The following is a 24,215-nucleotide window of genomic DNA, read 5'->3' as shown; positions in this document are numbered from 1 at the left end:
AAGGACTTTTTTTTAAGTCTTTCATTGTGACTGTTACACCTGAAGAAGGTCTGAGGTTATATCTTTTTGAACTTGGGAATCTACATGGAATTTCGAATGGAACCTTTTATTTAATCCATCAGGGTAACATGCTCTCGTTTAGTTGGTCATGACAAGGGAGAAATATTAAGTAATTCATAAGTACTTTTTTTTTTTTTTTGCGAACTGTTCTCATCTTTATAGTAGTTTTACCATATTTCGGCAAACTCGTCCTCTGGTTTTCTTCAGGTGATTAACCACGATGGGATAGGAATGCCGAATTTTGTAACTTATCCTCAGTAATTACTGCTTTCCATAGTTGTCATGTCACCACATTTTGGCCGACTAATCCTCTGGCCTGCTTATATAGGATTGAAACTGCTATTTTCAGACAATACTCACCTGGAACCGTAGAGACTCGATGCCTCTATCTGCACAATGGGCCAGGCCCCACAATTGTATTTTTCATATCTTGAACATTCATAAGAGTGTAATTTACAACTGAATTTTACCAATTACTTTATCCATTACACCTCAAGAACAATTCTAGCATAGAATTTCAGGAGCCTGAAACATGATACCACATTTTTGTTTCGTTTTCAATTCTATAGTTTTGCTGATTTAATCATTTTTTTTATTTTTATTTTTCGTTTTTATCTTTCAGGTCACATTGATCAACACAATCTTGACCTCGCATCAAAATCACACTTGCTACAGGGTAGTAAACGTGGGTGTGAGACATACAGTCAGTGGGTACCAACAGATACTATGGCACCTAATGTGATTACACGTGAACAAAGCCTAGACAGTAATTCAGACGCATCCTCCCCAACTGAACCCGAGAAATCTACTCGAAAGCATCATAATCCGATGCCGATCATTGTGATAATGGCCCCAGACAATGCTTTTGATCACCTACTCCCTGAAGGACCCCAGTATTCTTCCTATCCCTACCACTGCTCCCAGCAGCGTTACTGGCGCTCCAAAAAGGCTACGTTCCTTTTTTGCATCGTTATCATGGTACTACTTGCTTTGTTCTGCATCACAATTATTGCAACCACCAACATCGTCCATCAGGCTATTCAATCTGGCCATTATGGTGCACGCCAACCCCTTGTTCACACATCATGTGGGCCTATGAAAGGAGAATACCAAGATGGAAGTTGGGTTTTCCGTGGAATACCATATGCTATGCCACCTGTTGGAAGCCAAAGATGGAAAGCTCCTAGCTCCAACCAGATGCCTAATGGTCGATGCTGGGAAGAAACCCACATAGCTACCTCCTATCCAAATGCCTGCTTTCAAATGGACACTGTTCGTGCAAAAGTCATTGGAAGTGAAGATTGTTTGTATCTGAATGTTTGGATGCCGCAGAGCTACGATGACAGTAAGCCGCAATTGCCAGTTGTTGTGATGATGCAAGGTGAGAAGCAATCCTTTGGAAAGGATACGCCACAGAAATCATTTGAATTTATTCGTCACTATGTCAACAAAGCCCAAGCAGTTTTTGTTAGCGTCAATTACAGACTTGATGTTTTCGGATTTTTGGCAACTCGAAATCTGTCTCAAAAAGACAGTATGGAAAATTTCACAGGGAATTTTGGCCTCTTGGATCAAATTATGGCTTTAGAATGGATTCAAAAAAATATTGAACACTTTGGTGGAAATCGCAGTGAGGTAATTATTTCTTTCTTTTTATCTTTTTTTTTCTTTTTTTTTTTTTCTTTCATATATTTGCTTAACTCTTTCACTACCATTAGGATAATGTCCCAACAAACAAAATTTGATTAAAGTGTGCAGATGTATTTCGATGGTCAACCCCTGGAGCTTTATTATTTCTGATATAACTTCTCTGATAAAATTATGTTTGAGATGGATATATTTGTTGATGACACCACACTCTATAATAGACATGAGAGAAAAACGAATGTACATATATCCAATGAAATGGTAGAAAACGACCCTCTGTAATTGAATAGGGCCATAAATGGTTGTTGACATGTAATGCTACTAAGAGTAAACTTCTTTCCTTCAACTAAAAAACCTTCTCAACCACCGATTGCAATGACACTACCTGAGAGCCCATCCTTCAAACTTCTTGGCTTAACATTCACAGGCAACATGAATTGGAACAAACATATCTAGGACATTGCCAAGGTTGCTGTAACGAAGTTGGGTTTCCTTTATCATGCTAGAAAATTACTTACACTAGAGTGTATAATATATTTTTACAAAGCTACAATTCACCCATGCATGGAGTATTATTGCCATATCTGGGCTGGTGCAGCTACCATGTCTCACTTTTAAACAGGGTCCAAAAAAGAATCTCAAATCTAATGGGTCCTGCACTATTTGCCAAGGTCCGACCTCTGTCCTATAGTCCCACTGCTGTATCTGTTTCGCAAGTAGTTTAATGAAATGTCTTCATAAACTCATAGCACTTATGCCCTCCCCCCAACGTATATATTCCCAACTAACCAGACAAGTTGCAAAACCCCACCCCTTTACTGTTAAGGTTATTAAATGCCAGAAAGCTTTCTATTCTAATAGTTCCTTTCCTCAAACTGCAAGACTTTGGAATTCCCTCCCTGTTTTCTTTCCTGACTCTACTAACCTACAGAGGTTTCAATGTAATGTTAAACAGACATCTCACTGATCAACTCTCCAACAATCCTCTGTCAGACACGAGTTCAAATAGTAGCCCCTTACATCCAAGTGGTAATGTCTTGTTTGGGGTAAAAACAGTTAAAAAAAAAATAAAATAAAATAAAAATGAATAATAACGTCAATAATAGCCATACAAGTATATCAAGTCAAGTGCAGCTTACACCTCAAGAAAAAAAAAAACAAGGAGCTCAGAAACCAGCAGAATACAAGATATAACTAAACTATTTGGGGCGTAGATTTCAGATCCTGAATTTTTTTTTTTTTTTTTTTTTACATAGGCATAACCACTTATCAAGGCCCAGAGACCACTCGAGGATAAGGTTTAAAAGTGTACAGTAGTCAATTGGACAATATAGCAATCGTTAGTAATGGAAATTTGGTAAATTTGTTAACTTAAGTGGAACGGCTCATCAAGAACTTGTTTACATTGGACTTGAAGACAATCAGATTGTAGTCAGCTGGAAAGCAGGAAAACAGAAGACTGTTTCATAGGTGTACACTTCTAAGAAAGAAGCTTTGTGCATGGAATCTACGTTTAGGTTTAGGCACAGATAAAGAGTGGGGGAAATTATTGATAGTGTTTTCAGCTAGACAAGTGTTTCTTGTGAAAGTTTGGCGAGGAGGGACCATAGATTGAAGCTCAGTCGAGCACTTGTCATGAAAATAACGATAAAGCAAACTCGCAACATCTTTTCTGTGAGATACAGGTTGCAGGGAAGAGAAAAGGACATCTCCTACGAGGCTACAAAGTCTATTTTGAACTCTATCAAGGCAGGTAAGTCCTTTCTAGCAGCTCCTGCCCAGATGTGGCAACAGTACTCTATCCTTGGACATACCCGGCTCTTATATAGATAGAGAATTGCATCAACAGTGAGATATCTACTGGATCGCTAGAAGGATCCCACCATTTTTCCAGTGGCCTTGGCAACAGATTTGATTTCCATGTTCCATTTGAGATCAGGACTAAAGGTCAAGCCCAGAAGCTTGTCAAAACATGAGGCCTCCCCAAGACGAGAGCCATTTATTTCAGTTGATGCCAGATGTGGATCAGAACGTTGATCTAAAGATAGAAGCTTGGTTTTAGATGCATTAAAAGTAACCAGCCACTCTATTCTCCATTGTACCACATGCTCAAGATCAGGAGAGAGAATCGGAGAACTTTGTCATTTATGCTCTTAGATGTGCTACCATAGATGGTAGTGTCATCAGCATAAATGTCTACGAATGATGTAAGGATGTGATTTGAAAGATCATTAATGTAAATCAGGAAAAGAGTTGGGCCCAGGATGGATCCCTGAGGGACTCCAGCGTTCTTTTTATGTTCTTTTGTACAGCCGTAATTGTTGAGGAAGATGTAGAGGAAAACTTATTTGTAGTTTGTCAATTTACAAGGCTTTAGTGACAATTGAACAAGTCAGAACGTTTATTTTTTGCAGAGAGGACCTCGTGAAGGTATCGTCTCCTCACATTCAGCATCTGGTATTCTCAAATGATCACTCATTTGGTATGAACCAGGCTCAACGTCATTTAACTTTGGTGACCTAATGACAATAAATGTGCCAACATGACTGTAGCCTTATGCAAGCTATTCAACTTAGTAGGGAAACGAGTTTCATATAATGAGACTAGCGGGGAGAGGTGCGCCGGCTTTGCCTGGTCATAAAATACGCTTAAATATGATATTTTAATTCATCCAGATTTCGTATATATTATTATAGTCATGATTTCTAAAGTAAAAAATAAAGTATTTGGGTGCCATCAGCTAGAACCGAAAGCAAAACTATAGCATTTAAAGCTGGTGACGTTACCACAGTACCAACATGATGCGTACATGAACTGATTCAAAATTAAAAATAAACTAAGATGAATGTACAAAATGTACAACGACTTTTTTAATTTTGACTCCTTGAAAACTATTTTAATTGGTCTTTAACCATATATTATTGACACATTTTTGTTTCTGATCTAAGTCTTTTTGCCAGCTTTAAATGTCACCGGCGATCTCAAGTGGATTGATAATTATTCATTTTTATTTTATTTTTTAACTGTTTTTACCCCAAACAAGACATTACCATTTGGACGTAAGGGGCTACTATTTGGAATCATAAAGAATGATCCATAAAAAATCCAGTCATTTCAGGCCCCTAACGCTGCTGTTTCGTAAGTGATAGCGGTTGAAAATATGGAAACACAGACGTATAGCCTTTTATATATTAGATTACCCTTCTAGAGAAATGCTTTGACAAAAGGTTTGACTTGCAATGAGCTTACTGTGCATTTTGACACCATTTTTATGCTTTGGTGTATGAAAATGCTAAATCTATATGCTAAAGTAATGTCAACTCCCCACCCCCTGCCATCTACTTAAAGATATAATAGCTCTTTAACAAGCGCTATGTAGAATTCTAATATGGTAACACTTATGCCTATAATTGATGCATGTTTACAGAAATTATAAGTCTCCTTCAAATGATTTCATAATTCTCTACATTAATTCTGGCATAACTGACTCTCACAAAATAATCTTACATTGAAGAAGTCGTAGTAACTGTTACTTGCACATAAAAACATTACCAATAACCAGTTTCACCAGGACTTATTCTTTATAGGATAATTTTAATGGCTACAATCGTATGCCATAATGTGATTACCGAACACTAAACTAAAATGGGAAATGCTGAATAAATTATTCTCAAATTTATTTTTATTAAAGTAATCACAATTTTATATTTTTCACAAATCAACACCGAAATATGAATGAATCCTATTTTAATCAACTAAATCACTTATAGTGAAAAGAGTTGTTTCCTGCTTTTTTTTTTCTCAGAATTAATACTCTAATATTTCTATTTTTTAATGAAATTATTTTAGATTTACTCCAGGAAACGCCAAGACACGAGCCTTGCTAGTTTCTACACGAGGCTTTTTTTATTTTAGTTGTAACTATTTTTACTCTGGAAGAACAAGTGATTTTTTTTATTAATCTAAAATTGGGACACATCTGTCTGAATTTTTCAGATTTATTGCTGTAGTGTTGGTGGAATGTTTTCCTCCTACTTGTTAAAATATGTTAACTATTGTACGCTCCAGGCTGATCTGTCTGTAATAAGCTGCTGTCAATTTCTTTTTCATGCTATTGTCATTAACTCAAAAATTCGTTAATTGTTTCCTTTGCAAATGTTTTCTTATTTGAAAAGATTACTTGACAGATTTCCAAAATAAAAGGAATTAAGACTATAAGTTGGTGTTTTCACCAAAAAAAAAACATTTGTGCACTTTCGTCTTTAATTTTACTTGTTTATTTTAATTTTTTTATATTTAACTGCTAGGATTTTACCTGACATTTATTTTTATGGCTTATTTAAAAAAAATTTTTTTTTTTTAATTTGTGCATTTATTATCTTTGTTTTATATATACAAGGGAGTCATGGCTTACCAAGGCCCAAAGGCCACTCAAAATAATGGTGGTTGGTGAAAATTTGGTAGAATTTGATTATTTAATAAGATTGCTCAACAAGAATTTTTTTTACATTGAAACTACCATCAAGAAAAGACCGTGTTGTAGTCAGCTGGGAAACAGCCTCGCTGTAGAGTTCCGCAAGCGTACAATTTTAAGAAAGAAAATTTAGGCATGCCAATGCTACCATAGTTAAAAAAAATAATTTTTTTTTTATAACTAGCAGGGAGGGGGGGGGCTTTGCCCAGTTGTAAAATACGCTTAAATATATTTTAATTTATCCAGATTTTGTACATATTAGTCATGATTTTAAAAGTAAAAAAATAAAAATAAAAAGTATTTTGGTGCCCTCAGCTAGAATCGAAATCGAAACTATAGCATTAAAAGCTGGTGATGTTACCATTGTACCAACGTGACACACACATAAACTGATTAAAAATAAACTAAGATAAATGTACAAAATGTTTAACGATTTTTTTTTTTTTTTCAAGTTTGACCCATTTTTTTTGACCCCCTTAAAAAAAACAATTTTAACTGGTTAAAGACCCATCAAAGAATGGGCCATAAAAAAATCCAATCATATGAGGTCCCTAGTGCTGCTCTGCGACTTTTAGTTTCAGAGGACAGTTTGAAAACATGGAGACCAACAGACAGACATATAGCCGTTTATATATTAGATTAAGCTATGACTTAAAACTACAAACAATAGGAACTTTTTAAAAGGGGCAGTGGGTGTGGTGAGGTATGTTTTAGTCGCTATTATTCCCAGGTTTTCTCTGACCTGAAGCGGTAATATTGTCAAGATTGTAGATTGCTGTAGATTGGCCTCCCTTTGTTTACAAAGGGAGGCCAATCTACACCATTACCTTTGTTAATACCTACATAGTCATTTTGTTTAACATCCGTTTTAATTGCTGCCATGTTGTTTAACCAGGAGTTAAATGTCCGGCATAATCACACGGACACAAGTTCTTGTTAAATCACCAAAGTTAAGCAACGTTGAGCCCGGCGAGTACAAATAGGTGACCATTTGCGAATAATTAGGCAATGTATGTATTCAGGTAAGTGTATATGTAGAACACCTCAGGGGGATGAACACTTCTGCCTTGCACAATTCTGGGTCACTCTTGGGCAAGGTGTAGCACTTGTTAGCCTCTCTGATATTCTGGAGGATTACCATAAAGAAGATAGATGGAGCTCCTCAGTCGTGGTGAAGGCAATACATTTAGGAAAGGAAGGGAGGTCTCTGTTGAAAAACCAAAGGAGAAAGAGGTATGCCATTGACCCTGTACAATAATCTTCTAGTAATGGTATCACAAACAAAACACTTGCTTCTAATTTGTTATGAACCAGCATGGAAGTTGTAAGGCTCATAAAACTCATGAAAATATTCATGTCAATGCGCAAAAGATCTATATCTATCTATAAATATAAAAGTGAAAATGTATGTGTGTTCACTTTTTCTGTGTGTCTACAAAAGGCTTTTTTCAGAGAAGCGGTCGCTCGCTTTAAAACTTTTTATATCACATATAAATTGTAATATCTCAAAGTTAACAACGAAGCTCGCCTGTCTATTTAATTTGCTCGATTTCAGGAAGATAAATATTCAACATTTGTCGTTCGCCGCATGTGGGTTAGTCTTTTTCCTATAACATCTTGGGGGGGGGGGGGAAAGCGTTCAGCAGTAAATGAAATCCCGCAGTCAAACTTGACCTCATTAACTCATTAAAACGGGCACCTGCCAAATCCAAGTAATTAAATAAATTCAAACGTGTTTCCGTTAGCATCTCGCGGTGGGGCAATGGTTAACGTCGCACTTTTTTTTTTCACACTTTAATTTACAATTTTGCCTCAACAGTTCGGGTTTGATCCTCATACTTACTTTTCTTTTTTTTTTTTAACCCCCCACCCCACCCCCGGAGTTACCACACACACCTCCGAACACCCGGGCAATGCCGGGTACCCCTCGCTAGTGTATATATATATATATATATATATATATATATATATAAAAGCGAAAATGTGTGTGTGCACTTTTTGTGTATGTCCAGCAAAAGTTCGGGTCACTCCATCTTAAAACTTTATATACTGTCTAAATCATATGAGTTACGAATGGAGGTCACATCTATCTTTAATTTGCCCTACTTCTAAATGCTATTTTTGAGATTTTTTTTCAATCACCGCGTCTTTTTGTTTTTTAGTATAAAAAAGCAAATCTGTATCAGCAGTTTCCCGGCACTCGTGGCAGGAACGTCCAGAAAAGCAATAAAGTTTGATCAATGCAGGGGGAAACCTCTTATATCAGACAATTGCTATTCATTGGGACACTCCCTTTTTTATAGAGAGATGGTTTCCTCCTCCCCAACATCTTGGAAAAACAAACAACCAAAGTTGGAAAGAAAACAAAAAACCAGCCTCTCGACGAAAGCCGACTGCAAGATATGTTTGACCTCATTATCATTAAAATCGCGCATTTAAGTTTAATTAAAATCACTTTTCTGTTACTCTGCCATGGTGGGCGAGTGGGTTACAAGTCAGGATTGTTTTCCACCTTCGCCTCAAGGTTCCGGTTCGATCTTACCTACCTACCCAAACTTTTTTTCTGCACAGGCGATGCCAGGCAGTTTTTTTTTTTTTTTTTTTTTTTTTTTTCGTTTTTCCGATTTTTTAAAGAAGTTTAACATTTTACTTTTATTTTATTTTTTTAACTCCCCTCCCTCAACACGCACACCTCCAAACACGCGGGCAACGCCGGTATATATATATATATATATATATATATATAAAAGCGAAAATGTGTTTTTTGTGTGTGCATTTTTTCTGTATGTCCGGCAAAAGCTTTTTTTCCCGCTGCTTCTCGGCTTGCTCACTCTTATTTTTATATGCTACCGAGATAATATCTAACATGAAATGACGTAAAAATCTTATTTTGGCGACTTTTATCTTATAAAATTCACGCTGTCTGTTCAACTTTCATTTGGCTGTTCAACTTTCATTTGTTCAACTGTAGTGAACTACTACTATGATGCTGCTACGGTATGCTTCCTTTATTTCTCTCTTTCTCCCTACTCTTCTACTTTTCCATTCCTTTCTTCTCTCAATGTCACCAGAGGTTTCAGCCAATCGGAATAGAAGACTGTCCTGGAGGGAGATACAAAGAAGAAATCTCTCTCAGACATGCGGAAACGATAGAAGCATCAACATGTGATGGACCAGTTTCCCTGGGTAAAGACTTTTATCAAAGAAATGTACCATCCTCTTTGTACCCTATATCTTGGAAACCTTTGTAAAACATCAATCTTAAAGTCTCGTCACACTTAATTATAACCGGTGTTTTCTTTTCCACAACCATTCTTTTTCAGCACTCTTGTTCTCTCTCTAATGTCGGCGGTGCCCCAAAAAGGGGACCGACCGAAATGGTGACCCTATTTCAAACGTCGTTAAAATTTATGGTAACCGCCATACAACTTTCATTTGCCTTGTTCAACTTTCATTTGCCTTGTTCAACTTTCATTTGCCTTGTTCAACTTTCATTTGCCTTGTTCAACTTTCATTTGTAGGTGACTGTATACGGAGAGTCATCAGGCACAGAAGTCATGTTGGGCCTTTTGACCAGTCCGAAATCTCGTGGCTTGTTCCAGAGGATGCTGGCTATCAATCCAGCCTTTCTACCTATTCGATCACTTCCCCAGGCTACTCGAATGAACAATGACTTTCTTTCACGGACAGGCTGCCACAAAAATGCAGAATGTTTGAGGAAATTAAAAGGAGATGAAATCGTAATGGCAGCAACAGCTCATCGTTTGGAAAACCAACAGCAAGAAATTCTACCTCAAAATCACTATTTTCCGTTGATCATTGATGGTATATACTCATTTTTTTATATGTACATATATTATAGTATATCAAAGTTGGATGTAGGGTACTTTTAGGGAAACTCTGGGTTAGAGAGCTCAATATAATTACAGAGCAATATAAAGTTACATTGAAAAACTGAAGACACCATGTCGGCTATTTGATTATTTATTTTACATGGTAAAATCCTCAAGGCCAAATGAAAATTTAATTGCACTTCAGGAAAACAAACAAAATTTTTTTAAATTCATATCAGAGTTAAAAATACATTCACCGCAGGTCTAAAAAGAATGTAAACAGGAAGGTAGACATTAACTTAATCATTTTTTTATATTTAAAAGTTGATATCAATTTTTTTATCTTTGATAGAAGTGTACTTGGTGCTACCAGATCAGGCCATCTGAAGATATAGACTTCCTGATCTAAAATGCACTAAACCTTAATATTTTTTTTCTTTGCAAAACTCCAAAATCAAGCACTATTAAATATTTGAAAATATAAACAACTTGAAGCGTAAAACTTACCAAAATTACTGGAAGCTTGAAAAGGCTGATATGCAGCAAAAAAAAAAAAATGTAATTACATGTTCATCTGAAATAATTACGTCTATGGTATTTTGAGTTTTATTTTTATCATTACTTTATCCGTTAATGCCGAGCATACTCTTTGATCCTCACTTCGAAATATAGATATTATAATATGTAAAAAAAAAAATAATAAAATAAACGCCATATTACTTTTTTTGTGGCGGACATAGTTCCTCGTTCAATCCCAAACAAAACCGAGAATTCTCCACAAAATCGCTTAAAAATAAGTTAACATTTAAAATAGAAAAACAACTGTATTTATTTGGATTGTTTGGACTGCTTTTCTCCTTTTGGTTGTTATTCTCACATTTTGACCGATGTAACCTCTAACCTTATTCAGTTGTATCTTTACACTGGTTGAAACGTGGAAAAAAAAAAAAATTTTTCCAACAAATGGTTTGTTGGAAAAATTGATCTATCATTAGAATTCAAAATATGTGATGTGTTCATGAAACAAATAAAGTTGAATCGTTTCTATTTTTACATTAATTTAGATCTGTACCGATTTGATTTTTTTTTTTTTTTTTTTTTTTTTTTTTTTTTTAGCTGAGGATTGATATTGTCTTTCCATTTCATAAACACGTTACGTATTTTGAATCCAATAAGAGTTATTGTCAAGATACACATAAAGACGGTGTAGATCGGCCGAAACTTTGTGAATAAAAACCAAAAATAAGATATCAATTCTCATCTCAAACATTTTAAAAACATACAAAAACAATTATTTTTTAAAGTTTTTCTTAATGTCAACATTAAAATTTATTTTTTAAATTAAAATGAAATAATCTCAAAAACCTCGTTAAAATATATTTTGTTTTGTTATCTAAAGGTCAAACCCTGCTGAGTGCTGTTGACGATAGAGGACAAATTGAAGAAAAAGGACCTGAAGTTCCTGTCATGATTGGTATAATAGCTATTTTTTTTAAATTCCAATACTTATGAAAGTGCAATGTCGAATCATAGCATAAGAGTAGAGATCGTTTGCATACATCAAGTAAATGAGCAAACCAAAAGAACTACCGCAGTAAACGGTGTTATGTCAAAATTTGTTCCTGATACTAATAGTAAAGACTTTTTGTTTTAGTTAAAAATAAGTAATAAAATAGGTGTTAAAGAAAAGTTGTGTATTAATTTTTATTTTAAATAATATATTTTACAAAAATAAGTATTCAACCAAGTAATCTTATTTTTCTGAAAATATAAAACTAGCAGGCCACCCGGCGATGCCTTGTCGTAAAATACACTTAAATATCATATTTTTATTCATGCACGTTTCATATTATAGAGTCAATTCTCTATAAATTATTATATTGTACCTAATATCTATATATTAGGTACAATATAATAATTTATATTATTTGTACCTAATATCTATATTATTTGTACCTAATATCTATATTATTTGTACCTAATATCTATATTATTTGTACCTAATATCTATATTATTTGGACCTAATATCTATATTATTTGGACCTAATATCTATTTTAGGGAGTTGAGTTAATGCTTTTCGGGCACTCCCTAATAAAATAAATATTTCAACACAAGCTACTGAATAAACGAACAAACGACTTCGTAAAACTTGCAAGGAAAAGGTTTATTGAAGTAAGGCAAGATGCCATTTAGCTATAGCTGGGATAGAACTCGTCTGCTTTTGCCCGGTAGTTATTCCCAAGTGGGGACCGTTGATACCGATGTAGGCAGAGAGAGAGAGTGAGGAAACAGGTTTGCTCTCCTTGACGTCTCGCTGGAAAAGGTAAGAGTTTTTCTTGTCTGGGACGGAAGCAGTTATAGTTCCTTAAGGGGGTAAGGAAGATCCCTGCGCTATGCCTCTGATTGGTCAGCATGTGCCATATCGCACAGTCAGGGGAGGCACTGACGCACAAGAAAAGAGTTCTATTTGTTTCTACTACACTATATTTGTACCTAACATCTATATAAGGTACAATATAATTTATAGGGAATAATTTAGAGAATTAGTGATTTCAAAAGTTTAAAAGAAATGGCTTAGTGTCATCAACTCGAATTGAAACCCAAACATATAGCCTTCTAGTCGTATCTGTTAGCATATGTTTTAAGAATACAAAACCTGCAAAAAATAAAATTTAACATAACTTTTAATTAGCGCATATTTGGGGTTGGAAAAGTCAGGTATAGTCAACTTATGCCAAGCTAAGGTCAATGTTTTCTTTTCTGCAATTTCGGCTTCTTAGCAGGTAAAATACCTGCTAAAAACCAAATTGAATGTTTGCTACAGATTAAAATACCCTAAATATCAAATTTCAACATATTTAGAGGAATTTGGTAGACTTTTCGCATACAGGTCATATATATATATTATCCTGAATTCTATTCATGCATAGTTTCTACATTCTGCATAGAAACTATGCATGAATAGAATTTAGGATAATAATGAGATAAAACTAATCATCTAATAAAAAAACGATAAAAAAAAATTAAGTATTTACTGATCATTTTTCAAAGAAATTTACAAATTAGTTAACCTTCATGTAGTTGCTCACATATCCATAACTGAGTATATTAAAAATTTTGTTTTAATAATTTTTAAATAGAAAAAGTAGACTTTTAATGTCAATGTCAGAGCAAGAAAAAAAAACTCAACTTTATAGTTTTATTGATTATTTTGTCTCTTGATTATTTGGAGTAAAATAATCAAATTGATGTTTTTCTTTGGGAAATATAATGAAATGTTTTTTGTACTATACGATGCATAGTTTGTTTGCTTGAACATAGTTTTATCGTTCGATAACAGTTAAGTGCTGAGAAAATGAAACTACTGAATATAAGAAATTTGAACATCTCATCGGAAGTTATGTCACGGATGCAGTTTAATATCAGGAACGAATTTTGACCAAACACCGTATATTGTGGACTTTGAGTAAAGAGCTCTTCTGATTTGCCAGTAGGTGGGTAAAGTGTTGCATAACTTCAACTAATAGGCTCAATTGGATTGCTAAACCTTCATTTCTTAACGTATTTAAAGCTGTTAACTATAGTCAATATCCGTCATCTTGAAAAATGGCAGGTGCAAGTAGTCAAATGTTTAGCTGGCTTCAGGAAACTCTCTTTTTGTTCAGTTTTGGGGATGGGTGACTCCTCCTTTTTGTGACTTAAAAGATAACCTTGTTTTAACATGCACATGTTAGTGATAAGTGTGTGTGTGTGTGTGTGTGTGTGTGTGCGTGTGCGTGCGCTCTTACGTACAGTTCACTGTTATGTGTGTGTGTTCTTCTTACAGTTTCTTTTGCCTTGGAAGGTTTTCGAGACATGTATGTGCAAATGTAATGTGAACATACGTGCTTGCCTTGGCCAGCGGATGATGCCTTCTGGTCGCTGGTCTGCCATCTTGCTGAGGAAGTGGTACTGCAAACAGATTCATTAATGAACAAGATGGGATGAAGCTTCAATCTTTTATTCAAAGCAAGCCTACATCTCGGACCCTGGTTGTCGGGGAGGGACCCAAATTCCCATCTGCTTCATCTGCTGCCTAGACCAACTCTCAGCCCATGTGGTCGTCAACCGAAAGCCTACCCACAATTCCCGTGTCACCCCTTAATTTCTGATACATTCTATTTAGGTCGTTCAAGGGTGACTTGAGTTTGATGTCAGTCAAACCTAACCTTCTGACCTTGCTAACTCACTGATGGGAAATCAAAATATGCTTATATAACTTTCTATTTCTAAAACTACCTATATAGCAATTAAGCTGGCATTCCCAATACTACATTAGTACTTTTTCTTATTTTTTATTTTCAGTGTTATATTAGTTTAGTAAGAAAAGTCCTCCAAGTACGCACATGTAAATAGGTCTTTTAATTCACAAAAAGGATGTCATTCCTGTTCAAAACTGAATAAAGTTTGAGGAAATAAAAGTAAGCCGAACCTTTGCCTGAAAAAAAATAACCCGTAGGCGGGAACAGTGATGAATCTGATTGGTTAACTAACTAAACTTAAGATGTGTGTGGATGTATGTGTGTGTATTCAACATTTCTCGCGGTTTACGGTAGCCAAATGGATTAGGTCCTTGCTAATGAAGCCAGGGATGGATTCTGTCGACGGGTTCGAATCTATCAAATGGTGTTAATCGTGACACCCTGCACTGATGATTCCCGAAAGGATGAAATCATAGTGTCTATAGGTATCTAATAATCATAGTAAATAATTATATATATGCACAGATGATGTCAAAATCATAAGATCACCCTCAGCCGTCTTGAATGACACTTAAGTTTTATATAAACGTTAATTGCAATTTCCATGGTTAACGTTAGTCGTGTGGTTTATTCCTTGCTAATGGAGTCAGTTCGAATCTTCAGACCAGCAGTAATTGTGACTCTGTGCACTGATGATTCCCAAAAGGATGAAACAATAGTGTCTGTAGGTATTAAAATAATTATAGTAATTATATATATATATATATATATATATATATATATATATATAACTTACTACCTAACTCTACTCGCATACTGAGCATTGAAGTAAATACAGAAACTTTATGCATAAAATATTCTGTTTATAACATTTTATGTGGACAAATGAAATTAAAATATATATTTCTACGGGGGCTTTCATACTATATCTAGAAATAAATTGTATAATTTTCCTTTTCTTTCAGCATTTTCCAATTGGCATAACCTATGCTCCGAGAACTATCCTGATGGCAACTTATTTAACACAATTGCATCTCAATTTAAACTAAATGCTCAATCCATCGAAGAACTTGCTAAGATGTATGCTAAACGTAACATAAGCAACGAAGAAATGTTAGAAGCAATGTTGCTCGACATCCGAATGTGCCGAGCTCAGAAACTGTTGTCAAATGCGAATTTCCCTGTTTATTATTCAATCATCCATCCTCATTCCATCTTGCCATCGGAGAGGAACAGAACCAACAACTCTTCTCTACCGGAACCATCTTCATTCACCAATCACACATCATCCAATCACATAAAATGTCCTCCTCAAAATGACAAAGATACAAGACACAACCTTTTCTTGTCTGAACTGCAACAACTCTGGAAAGAGGGCTTCTCGCTCATCAAAACCGGCCACCCGTCCACTAGCAAAATGCCCAACACAACAGCACTAATTTCTGACAACGTGATTACAGTTGAAGCAAATTACCATCAGAGAGAATGTGCTTTCTGGTCGCAGCATAAGATTGTCTAAAAAGTTAACAAGATGATTTGGAATTTTAATCTAAAAAAAAAAAACAAATTGGCATCGATTAGGCAATACGGTTTTCATTGGCTGTTTTTTTTTTGTTTGTTTTTTTTTCTTTAAAAGAAAAAAAAAAACGAAAATGGTTATATCTTTGCATTTTTGCCCTATCTTCCATAATAGCTGACAGAACTTAAACGCTGGGATCAAAAAAAGTGATTCATGTAGACTTGAATTGATCTGTGAATCTTAAGCCCCTCCACCCCAAAGAATATCTCATAAACTTTAGCTTTGTTGGCTGAATGGAATTCAAGGTTGAAATTTGAAAATGAAAGTAATCTCAAAGCAAATGAGGATATCACATTGGATATGCTGGAGAAAACGCAAGAAAATCGTTTTTTTTTTTTGTTTTTTGTTTTTTTGTACATTGTTTTCTTACATAAACTGTTATTGTTTCTCCACTTTCAACATAATTACGCAACTGTACTTGAAAGTTCTTAAAATGAAATAGAACTTTAAAAATGAAATGGAAAACAAAAAAATGCCTCAACAAAAATTTGCAAAGATAAATTCTCAAAGCTGTGCTTTTCCTTTTCGATGAATGTCATCCTATTCGGGCTGAACTGATTTTGACATTGGTTCTTGGAGAAATTTTCTTTCACCGTCCGTCGCTGGCCAGTTAAAAGTTTGTATTCCTGAAAATAGACTTAAAGGGTTCAAATGTGAGGTCAGAACGCGAGAAAAGACATCTGAAAGCAGAAAATTAACCAACAACTGTTTTTTGTTGTTGTTTTGTTTTTTTTTTGTTTTTTGTTTTTTTTGTTTTTTTAATTTACATGATTTTATATTCTCTGCTAAAATAATTGCCCATTTTGAAGCGGATAAAATAGATTCTGGAACTTCAAAAGGTAAATTCTGTTTTCAGAAGGAAATGATATTTCATTTCTATAAAGGTAGAATGCTTCATTTTAAAATTATTTTGAAATGAAAAAAAATGAATTTTACATCATTTTTCCTTGTATCTTCCAGACATTTTTTGATTTATGATAAATCATTGAAGCAAACTTTGTTGAAGATGTTCAAGTATTGCTGGTGTGATAGTACTTTTAATTTGGGATATGTCTTAATTTATTCCAGGGAAAAAATGAGAAACCTGTATCATTTTTTTTTTTTTTTTTTTTGTGGTGGGGAGACTGTCAGGTCTCCCAAAACTATGCTTAATGAACAGCTTTCGATTTGAACATTTTTTTTTTTTTAATCAGTATCAATTAAAATGACCTCTCCTTGCCATTTTAATCGTTAGTGAATTATTTTTTTTTAAGTCTCATCTTAGCTTTCAACCATCTCTACAGTAGCACATCAAATATTCGAAAATCTGCCATGATATTATTTTTCGAATCCCTTTACTGATTATTTCAAAACAAATGGCAACCCAATTTTATTAAATATTCTGTCCAGATGTAAGTTGATTCAAAACAATTTGTGGCAGCAAGAAGATTATACACATTCCATATAAGATGAAAGCCACGATATAAAACTTCAGTGCTTTTTTTTTTATCCATAAAATGAAGAAAAATGATGTCTGTTATTAATTGGAATTTTAAATGATAATATCAATTAAATCACATTTCTGTTTTAGCATTTCTAAATGAAAAAAAAACTTTTCATTTGGTTTGTCAGTTTTATTTTTTTTTTTTTTTATCTTAAGCTAAAGTTTTCTCTGTATGCACAAAGAAATATTAGATATGTCTAATATCTATAATATTGTGTATCTGCAAAAGTAGAAACAACCAAGGTGTTCCATTGTAAAAGAGCAGAATATGTATTTAGTGTTGCATACTATACACTTGAGTGTCCATTTTAGGTACCCAGGTTTCATGTCTTGGACCCACTGAAGATTTTTATAAATTCCGGTTAAAGAATTTCTTAGGGTTTTCGTCAGCTGTTCATGTATACAAACGCTAGAAAAATCATCAGATAACTGTTCTTTCTCATGATTTTTATAAGATTTCTGGAGAGTCTAACATGTGAAACTTGAGTACCTTAAATAGGCACGTAAGTGTATAGTAATATGTAATAATATACACACGCTTACACACAACTATTACACAATGGTTCTTGTATGACCTGGGGGTTGTAAACGATACTAAAATATCTTAATTCTCTGAATCTGTTGAATATATTTTTTTGTAAATACTAAGGACGTATTTGGTTATCTTTTGAAATGTAAAATTTTCTTAGTACTATGAAGAAAATTTTAAATAAAATTTTAAGATTAGATTCGCATTTCTTGAACCAGGTTTTGATTTGTACAAAGAAACAAAGACGGCAATGAACATAGTTTTAAGTTTTCAACCATTCAAATTTTATTATTCTGACAATTTTTTTTTTTTTTTTTTTTTTTTTTTTACATTAATTTTTATAGTCCATTCAATGGGTTTTTTTTTCTTTTTTATATTTAGAAGTTAATGAACAATTTAGACAGTAAATTCTTGTGATTAACTGACTGAAAAACAGTTTTACGTTCATAGAACTCGAGTTCAATGATTAATACTAGAAATTTAATTCATTAATTCATATTAATGAATAAAAAACCTTGTTCAAGATATAGCAGTTATTTTTACGAATTCAATGCTTAGAAACTAAGTTTTGGTTATCTTTACGATCTCTGTTTAAACTTCTCTTCCTGTTGCTCCTTCGTATTTAATTGACTTTTTTTGTATCTTTTGTTTATTAAATTGTTAGGTGGAAGTACAGAATAGGTAAAGGAAGCTCTCTCTCTCTCTCTCCCTTCCCATGTTAAATTTTTTTAAACACGTTTAGAAAAAGAAACATTCTTAACATACAGGTGTAACCGGAAGTGAAGTTGAAACAGTAAGCGTAAAGATAACGTAAGTTTTACTTTGAAAGATTGCCAGAGAATTATGAAAAGTATTGTCAACTGCTATTAAAAAAAGAATCATTTTGTTCCTTCCCCCCCCCCCCCGTTCTTTGCTTTGTTTCATTCGAAAACTTTTTAAAAAAACGTTCTTGGAAATGAAAAATAACTTTTACATCTGACTGAGAAACTAATTTCTTTTAAAGAAATTGCATTTGTTGTCTTTTAAAACTTCAGGACTTCAGAAAAAAATACTAAATGCATCAGACTTTTCCTTCATTTGAAAGGTGTACTTTTCGAATTAGAAGGCCTGGATAATTTAACTTTCTTTGATCAGAAAAAAAAATTAGTTTCCTCCTTTTCATCACTATTTTTTTTCTTCTTGAATTTAAATTGATCTTAAGCAGAAATCTTTTCGTTACTGCTTTCGAATGAATATACATACTTGTTTTCCTCATTCTAATTACCAAGATGGTATGTTTTGAATAACTGTTTTCTCATGAAGACGTTTTTAGGATGTTGTTAAGTGATTGACCAATATTCCTGCTTTAAAACCACTCACTACTTAAGCACGTTTTGTTTTATTTGTAAACATCTGTTTAAACTGTGACATTAATCGAGAAATCGTGCCAATAAATCTTTCTATGCATGTACATGGTAAAATAAAGGAAAAATTTCCTATGTGTTAGATACAAATCTGTTATGCAAATGGCTTTGTTCAAAACACACACCCACGTGTGTGTATGTGTGTGTGTGAGTGATGGGACGATTCCGAAATTTTTCCTAATTCCGATACAATTACCGATTTTGATTCTTTGAAAATCACTAAATATCTAGTTGTAGTTATTTTTAGATTACCGTAAAAACCGATGTGATATATTTTTGTGAACGTAAAAATACACTTGTGTGGGTGATTTTTAGATTTGTTTGGAGCTTTAAACTAATACATTTACCATTTTATTTTAAGTAGCAGTAATGGGAAATAAAGTTTTAAGCAAAAACAAACCAAATAATAATTACAAGAATCATTTTAGCATCGGAAAGTAGGCACAATTTTCTCTGGTGCCGATTCCGATACCTTAAAAAGTTCCAATTTTATCAATTCGCAATTCTGATTAATCGTCCCAACACTAATATATAATATAAGATCTTTGTAAAACGATAGAACACTCTAAATGACTGATAATATTGTGGTGACTAAATGGAGAAGCGATTCTGACAAATATTAAAAAGCAAATGGCTCTGATTGCTACTCTCTTTCTCCACTTCGTTTGGATTCCCTTTTCCATTCACTGTTAAAGGCAAGTTATTTTTTTGCAGGAATATTAACAGTTGACAAAACTGGGTTTTAATCTTAGTTTGAAGCACTTGCTTATATAGTAACACTGAAAAGATGTGATACAAAAAGTCTTTCTGTAAATACACACATTTGTTTTTGTCTGTGGCGCTAGAAAATATTTACTGGAGCCTTTTAGAAATACATTTTCTTGATAAAATGCAATGTGTTTTGAAATGGAAAGAAACGGTTGTTCGAATAGATTTTTTTTTTTTTTTTTTTTTAAATTCAATCTACTAAATTCTGTTTTGAGCTCTGGTAATATATACATTATTGAACTCCAACTTTTGTGTGGATTTAAAGGAATATATGTATGTGTATGTTTTCATCTTCTGTATTGTCTATATCAACCAATCAAATGAGTATTCTCGATGTCAATTTAAAAAGGTTTACTGTTCATCAAATTACACTAAGTTATATACTAGCATGGGTGCCCGGGTATTTGGAGGTGTATGTTAAGCAAAAAAAAAAAAAAGCGGTCAATTTTTTAACTTTGACCCCTATTATGACCCCTTAAAATTTATTGTTTTCGGCTCAAGTCGAGTTATTAAGTTAGATCCATGTCCAAGGAACCTATATCTACAATTTCAAGTGTTTATACCCAAAATTGTCGGGAGTTTGGTAGAGTTCTCAAAGGTCAAATCGTTGAACTTTGACCCCATAATCGTCACATTTCTAGCCGAAAACCGATCACATCGATTTTCCCAAATCTTAGTACTCTGTATATCAAATTTCGAGTCTGTAGACTTAAAATTGACAGTTATTGCATAGGGAAATGTACATACAGACAGATACAGACACGTTCACTTTTTTGATATATAGATATGAGTGTAACCATCAACAATTATAGGTTTTTCAGACTTTTATCATTTTTTAATATTTTAAAATATTTTTATAACGTGTTTCAAGCCTTGTTCAGCTCTTTTCAGATATTTTTATATAAAGTTTTTTTAAGTAATGTCTTTTTGGAAAGCATTTTTCTCTGGCAATACTGATTGTGTTTTTCAGAGAGATAAAAATATCTGAAGAGCTGAACAAGGCTTGAAACGAGTTATAAAAATATTTAAAAATATTAAAAAAATGATAAGTCTGAAAAACCTACAATTGTTGATGGCTACACTCTTTTAAATATACATTTTTTGTTGTTGGAACTACACAACCAGTGTGTGTGTGTGTGTGAATAGGGGTCCCTCAATACCACTCAAGGATAAGTTAAATGAGTGTCTGGTGGACCACTAGTCCTAAAAAGTACTTTAGCAAGTATTTCAGTATAGTCTACTAAACTAGACATGTGCTGACGACAAAAAAAATCACTCTCAGATGAATGGTTGTTCTCAAGCATGAGGTGAAGCTCATCAAAGTATGCACACGGATGAGATGGATATATGAAAACAAACCTCAAAATTTGAATAGTCTGTATAAGACAGCTGACCTTATAAATACAAAGGTTTGATGTCCTTTCAGATGAACTTTATGGCAATAATACATTTGATTTATCTAACCACTTTACTGCAGTTTCACAGGATGTTCGTAAGAATTGTATAAATAAAACTCTTACAATCTTTCTAAATTTGAATATTAATAAAACTGAACAAGTTCAACTATAACTAAATTTTAAATTTATAGTTCTGAACAGTCATTATTAAAAACTTAAATAACCTCGAATTGTCTCCCCTTGCAAGAGTCTTCAAAATGAAAACAAAAAATGTCCTCAAATACTAAAATGCACAAGTGCCATTTTTTCCCAATTAACTTTGAAACATCTTAAATGAATAATTAATGAAAAAAAATAACTGCTTTGTTGTAGAATGGTACTTAATGAAACTGAAAGGAATAATGTTAAAAAAAAAAGTTTGGCTAAATTATTGTATTTTGAAACATTTTACATGTTACAGACATTGTTTTTCTTTATGCAGTTTGAAAAATATTTTGATTTTTGTTTTTTGCTTTTATTTTATTTATTTTTTATTTTATTTATTTATTTTTTATTTTATTTATTTATTTATTTATTTTTTTATTTATTTATTTTTTTATTTTTTTTTTTTTTTTTTTTTTGAGATATGAGGAACTTTTAAAAAAAAGAAATGCAAAAAGTCTTGAATGTGTTAGACTTTCTGTACACTTTATTTCATCCAGGAAACAGAAACATTGACACTTAGATCTTTTTTGTCTTGCATTGATTGTTACTTAAAAACAGCACAACCTTTTTTAAAATCAAAAACCTACCTAATTTGGGGAAGGTATTAAATCACGTATGTTTCCTTCCTTCTCAAAACTCAAGTTAATTTAAATCTCAATGTTAAATTGGTAGAATTTCAGAGAAAATCACTTTGTATCACCATAGTACAACCAAAATTTGATGCACATTAAACAAAGAACCTGAAAATACGCTGATTTGATTGCATACTAGCATGCCGCACGACGTTGCCCGGTCATAAAATACACTTTTTAAGGCTCACTACTTATCAAGGCCGACAGGCCACTCTAGGATAAGGGTTAAAGAGTGTAGTTATCAAAAGGACGATATAGTAATCGATAGTAATGGAAATTCGGTAAATTTAACTTAATTGGAATTAAATATGATATTTTAATTTATGCAGATTTCATATTTATAGAGCCAATTCTCTTATTATACTGTACTCAATATATGATAGTAAGTTCAAGTTTTTAAAAAATGACTTGGAGCCATCAGCTCGAATCAAGACGAAAGCATTTAGTTCTCCAACAGCATTCGTTACCATTTGATCTTACGATGCATTAAAAATTGATGCAGTTAAATGTATAAATGTACATTTGTACATGCGTAGAGGATGAACATTAAGTTGACTTATACCTACCAAGTTCCAATTTTTACCAATTTTGATTCCTTAGCAGCTATTCTTACCAGCTAAAAATTGGTTTCACAGGCGCGAATCTCCTATATATCGAGTTTCAAGTCCAAAAAAAAATGGCAGAGTAGTTTGGCAGACAGTTCTTCGCACACACGGATAAGGTCACTTGTGTATGTATATGTATACATTACTTATGAATTTGTTTGTAATTTTATTTTTTCTACATGACTGCACTTTCAAAATTTGTGTGTGTGCGTGCGCACATATTGAAAATTTATATATACACACACAAAAACAAATTTTCAAAGTGCAATCATGTAGAAAAATTAAAATTAGAAACGAATTCATAAATATGCATATATATATATATATATATATATATATATAATTTTATTTCTTAAATATATCATATTTAAGAAATATATATTTTATTTCTTAAATATATCATATTTAAGAAATATATATTTTATTTCTTAAATATATCATATTTAAGAAATATATATTATTATATTTCTTAAATATATCATATTTAAGAAACATATATTATATTTCTTAAATATATCATATTTAAGAAATATATTATTATATTTCTTAAATATATCATATTTAAGAAATATATATATTATTATATTTCTTAAATATATCATATTTAAGAAATATATATTATTATATTTCTTAAATATATCATATTTAAGAAACATATATTATATTTCTTAAATATATCATATTTAAGAAATATATTATTATATTTCTTAAATATATCATATTTAAGAAATATATATATTATTATATTAAATATATCATATTTAAGAAATATATATATTATTATATTTCTTAAATATATCATATTTAAGAAATATATATATTATTATATTTCTTAAATATATCATATATTTAAGAAATATATCATATATTTAAGAAATATATATATTACATTTTTTAAATAGATAATATATTTAAGAAATATATTATATTTAAGAAATATATATATTATATTTCTTAAATGTATCATATATTTAAGAAATATCATTACTTTGTTGTAAGGACATAAACCCTAGTTTTGTCACACTCCTCCTAAAAAAAAAAAAAACGTTTTCTGTAGTTGCTAGTGTATATGGAAATAAAATCTGAATATTTCGTGGTGTTTATTTGATTTAATATTGGCAAAAAAAAATATTTTTTATTAGTTATTTCTGTAGATAAGCATAAATATGCTTATTTAAAGAAATAATTAATAAAAAAATATATTTTGGGGCGAATATTAAATAAACACCACGAAATATTTTCCTTTTTATAAATTATCAAATGAATGGTGTTTTTGCATACGTATTCATTGAAGGAAACGTTTATTTACAGGACTACTTAATAACGAAAATAAGTTATATGTGAATGTAATGTAATGG

The 24,215-nt window shown here is 32.5% G+C and overlaps 1 protein-coding gene across 2 annotated transcripts in view; it reads left to right on the top strand.

Moving 5' to 3' along the window:
* LOC145293044 (para-nitrobenzyl esterase-like) overlaps positions 1–16,036 on the top strand; it is a 78,879-nt gene extending 62,843 nt beyond the window's left edge. For both annotated transcript variants that reach the window (XM_080139354.1, XM_080139353.1), the window contains exons 2-5: positions 683–1,695; positions 9,703–10,006; positions 11,414–11,488; positions 15,223–16,036. In XM_080139354.1, coding sequence (XP_079995480.1) covers positions 787–1,695; positions 9,703–10,006; positions 11,414–11,488; positions 15,223–15,776 — 1,842 coding nt within the window. In that variant the 5' untranslated portion in view covers positions 683–786 and the 3' untranslated portion in view covers positions 15,777–16,036. The remainder of the gene's footprint in view (positions 1–682; positions 1,696–9,702; positions 10,007–11,413; positions 11,489–15,222) is intronic.
* The last annotated feature ends 8,179 nt before the right edge of the window (positions 16,037–24,215 follow it).

Source organism: Euprymna scolopes, chromosome 14 (assembly GCF_053919585.1).
Source record: "Euprymna scolopes isolate OS-2025 chromosome 14, ASM5391958v1, whole genome shotgun sequence".
NCBI lineage: Eukaryota > Metazoa > Mollusca > Cephalopoda > Sepiida > Sepiolidae > Euprymna > Euprymna scolopes.
The sequence above is the reverse complement of the archived record's forward strand: the minus strand, read 5'-3'. Positions and strand labels throughout refer to the sequence as shown.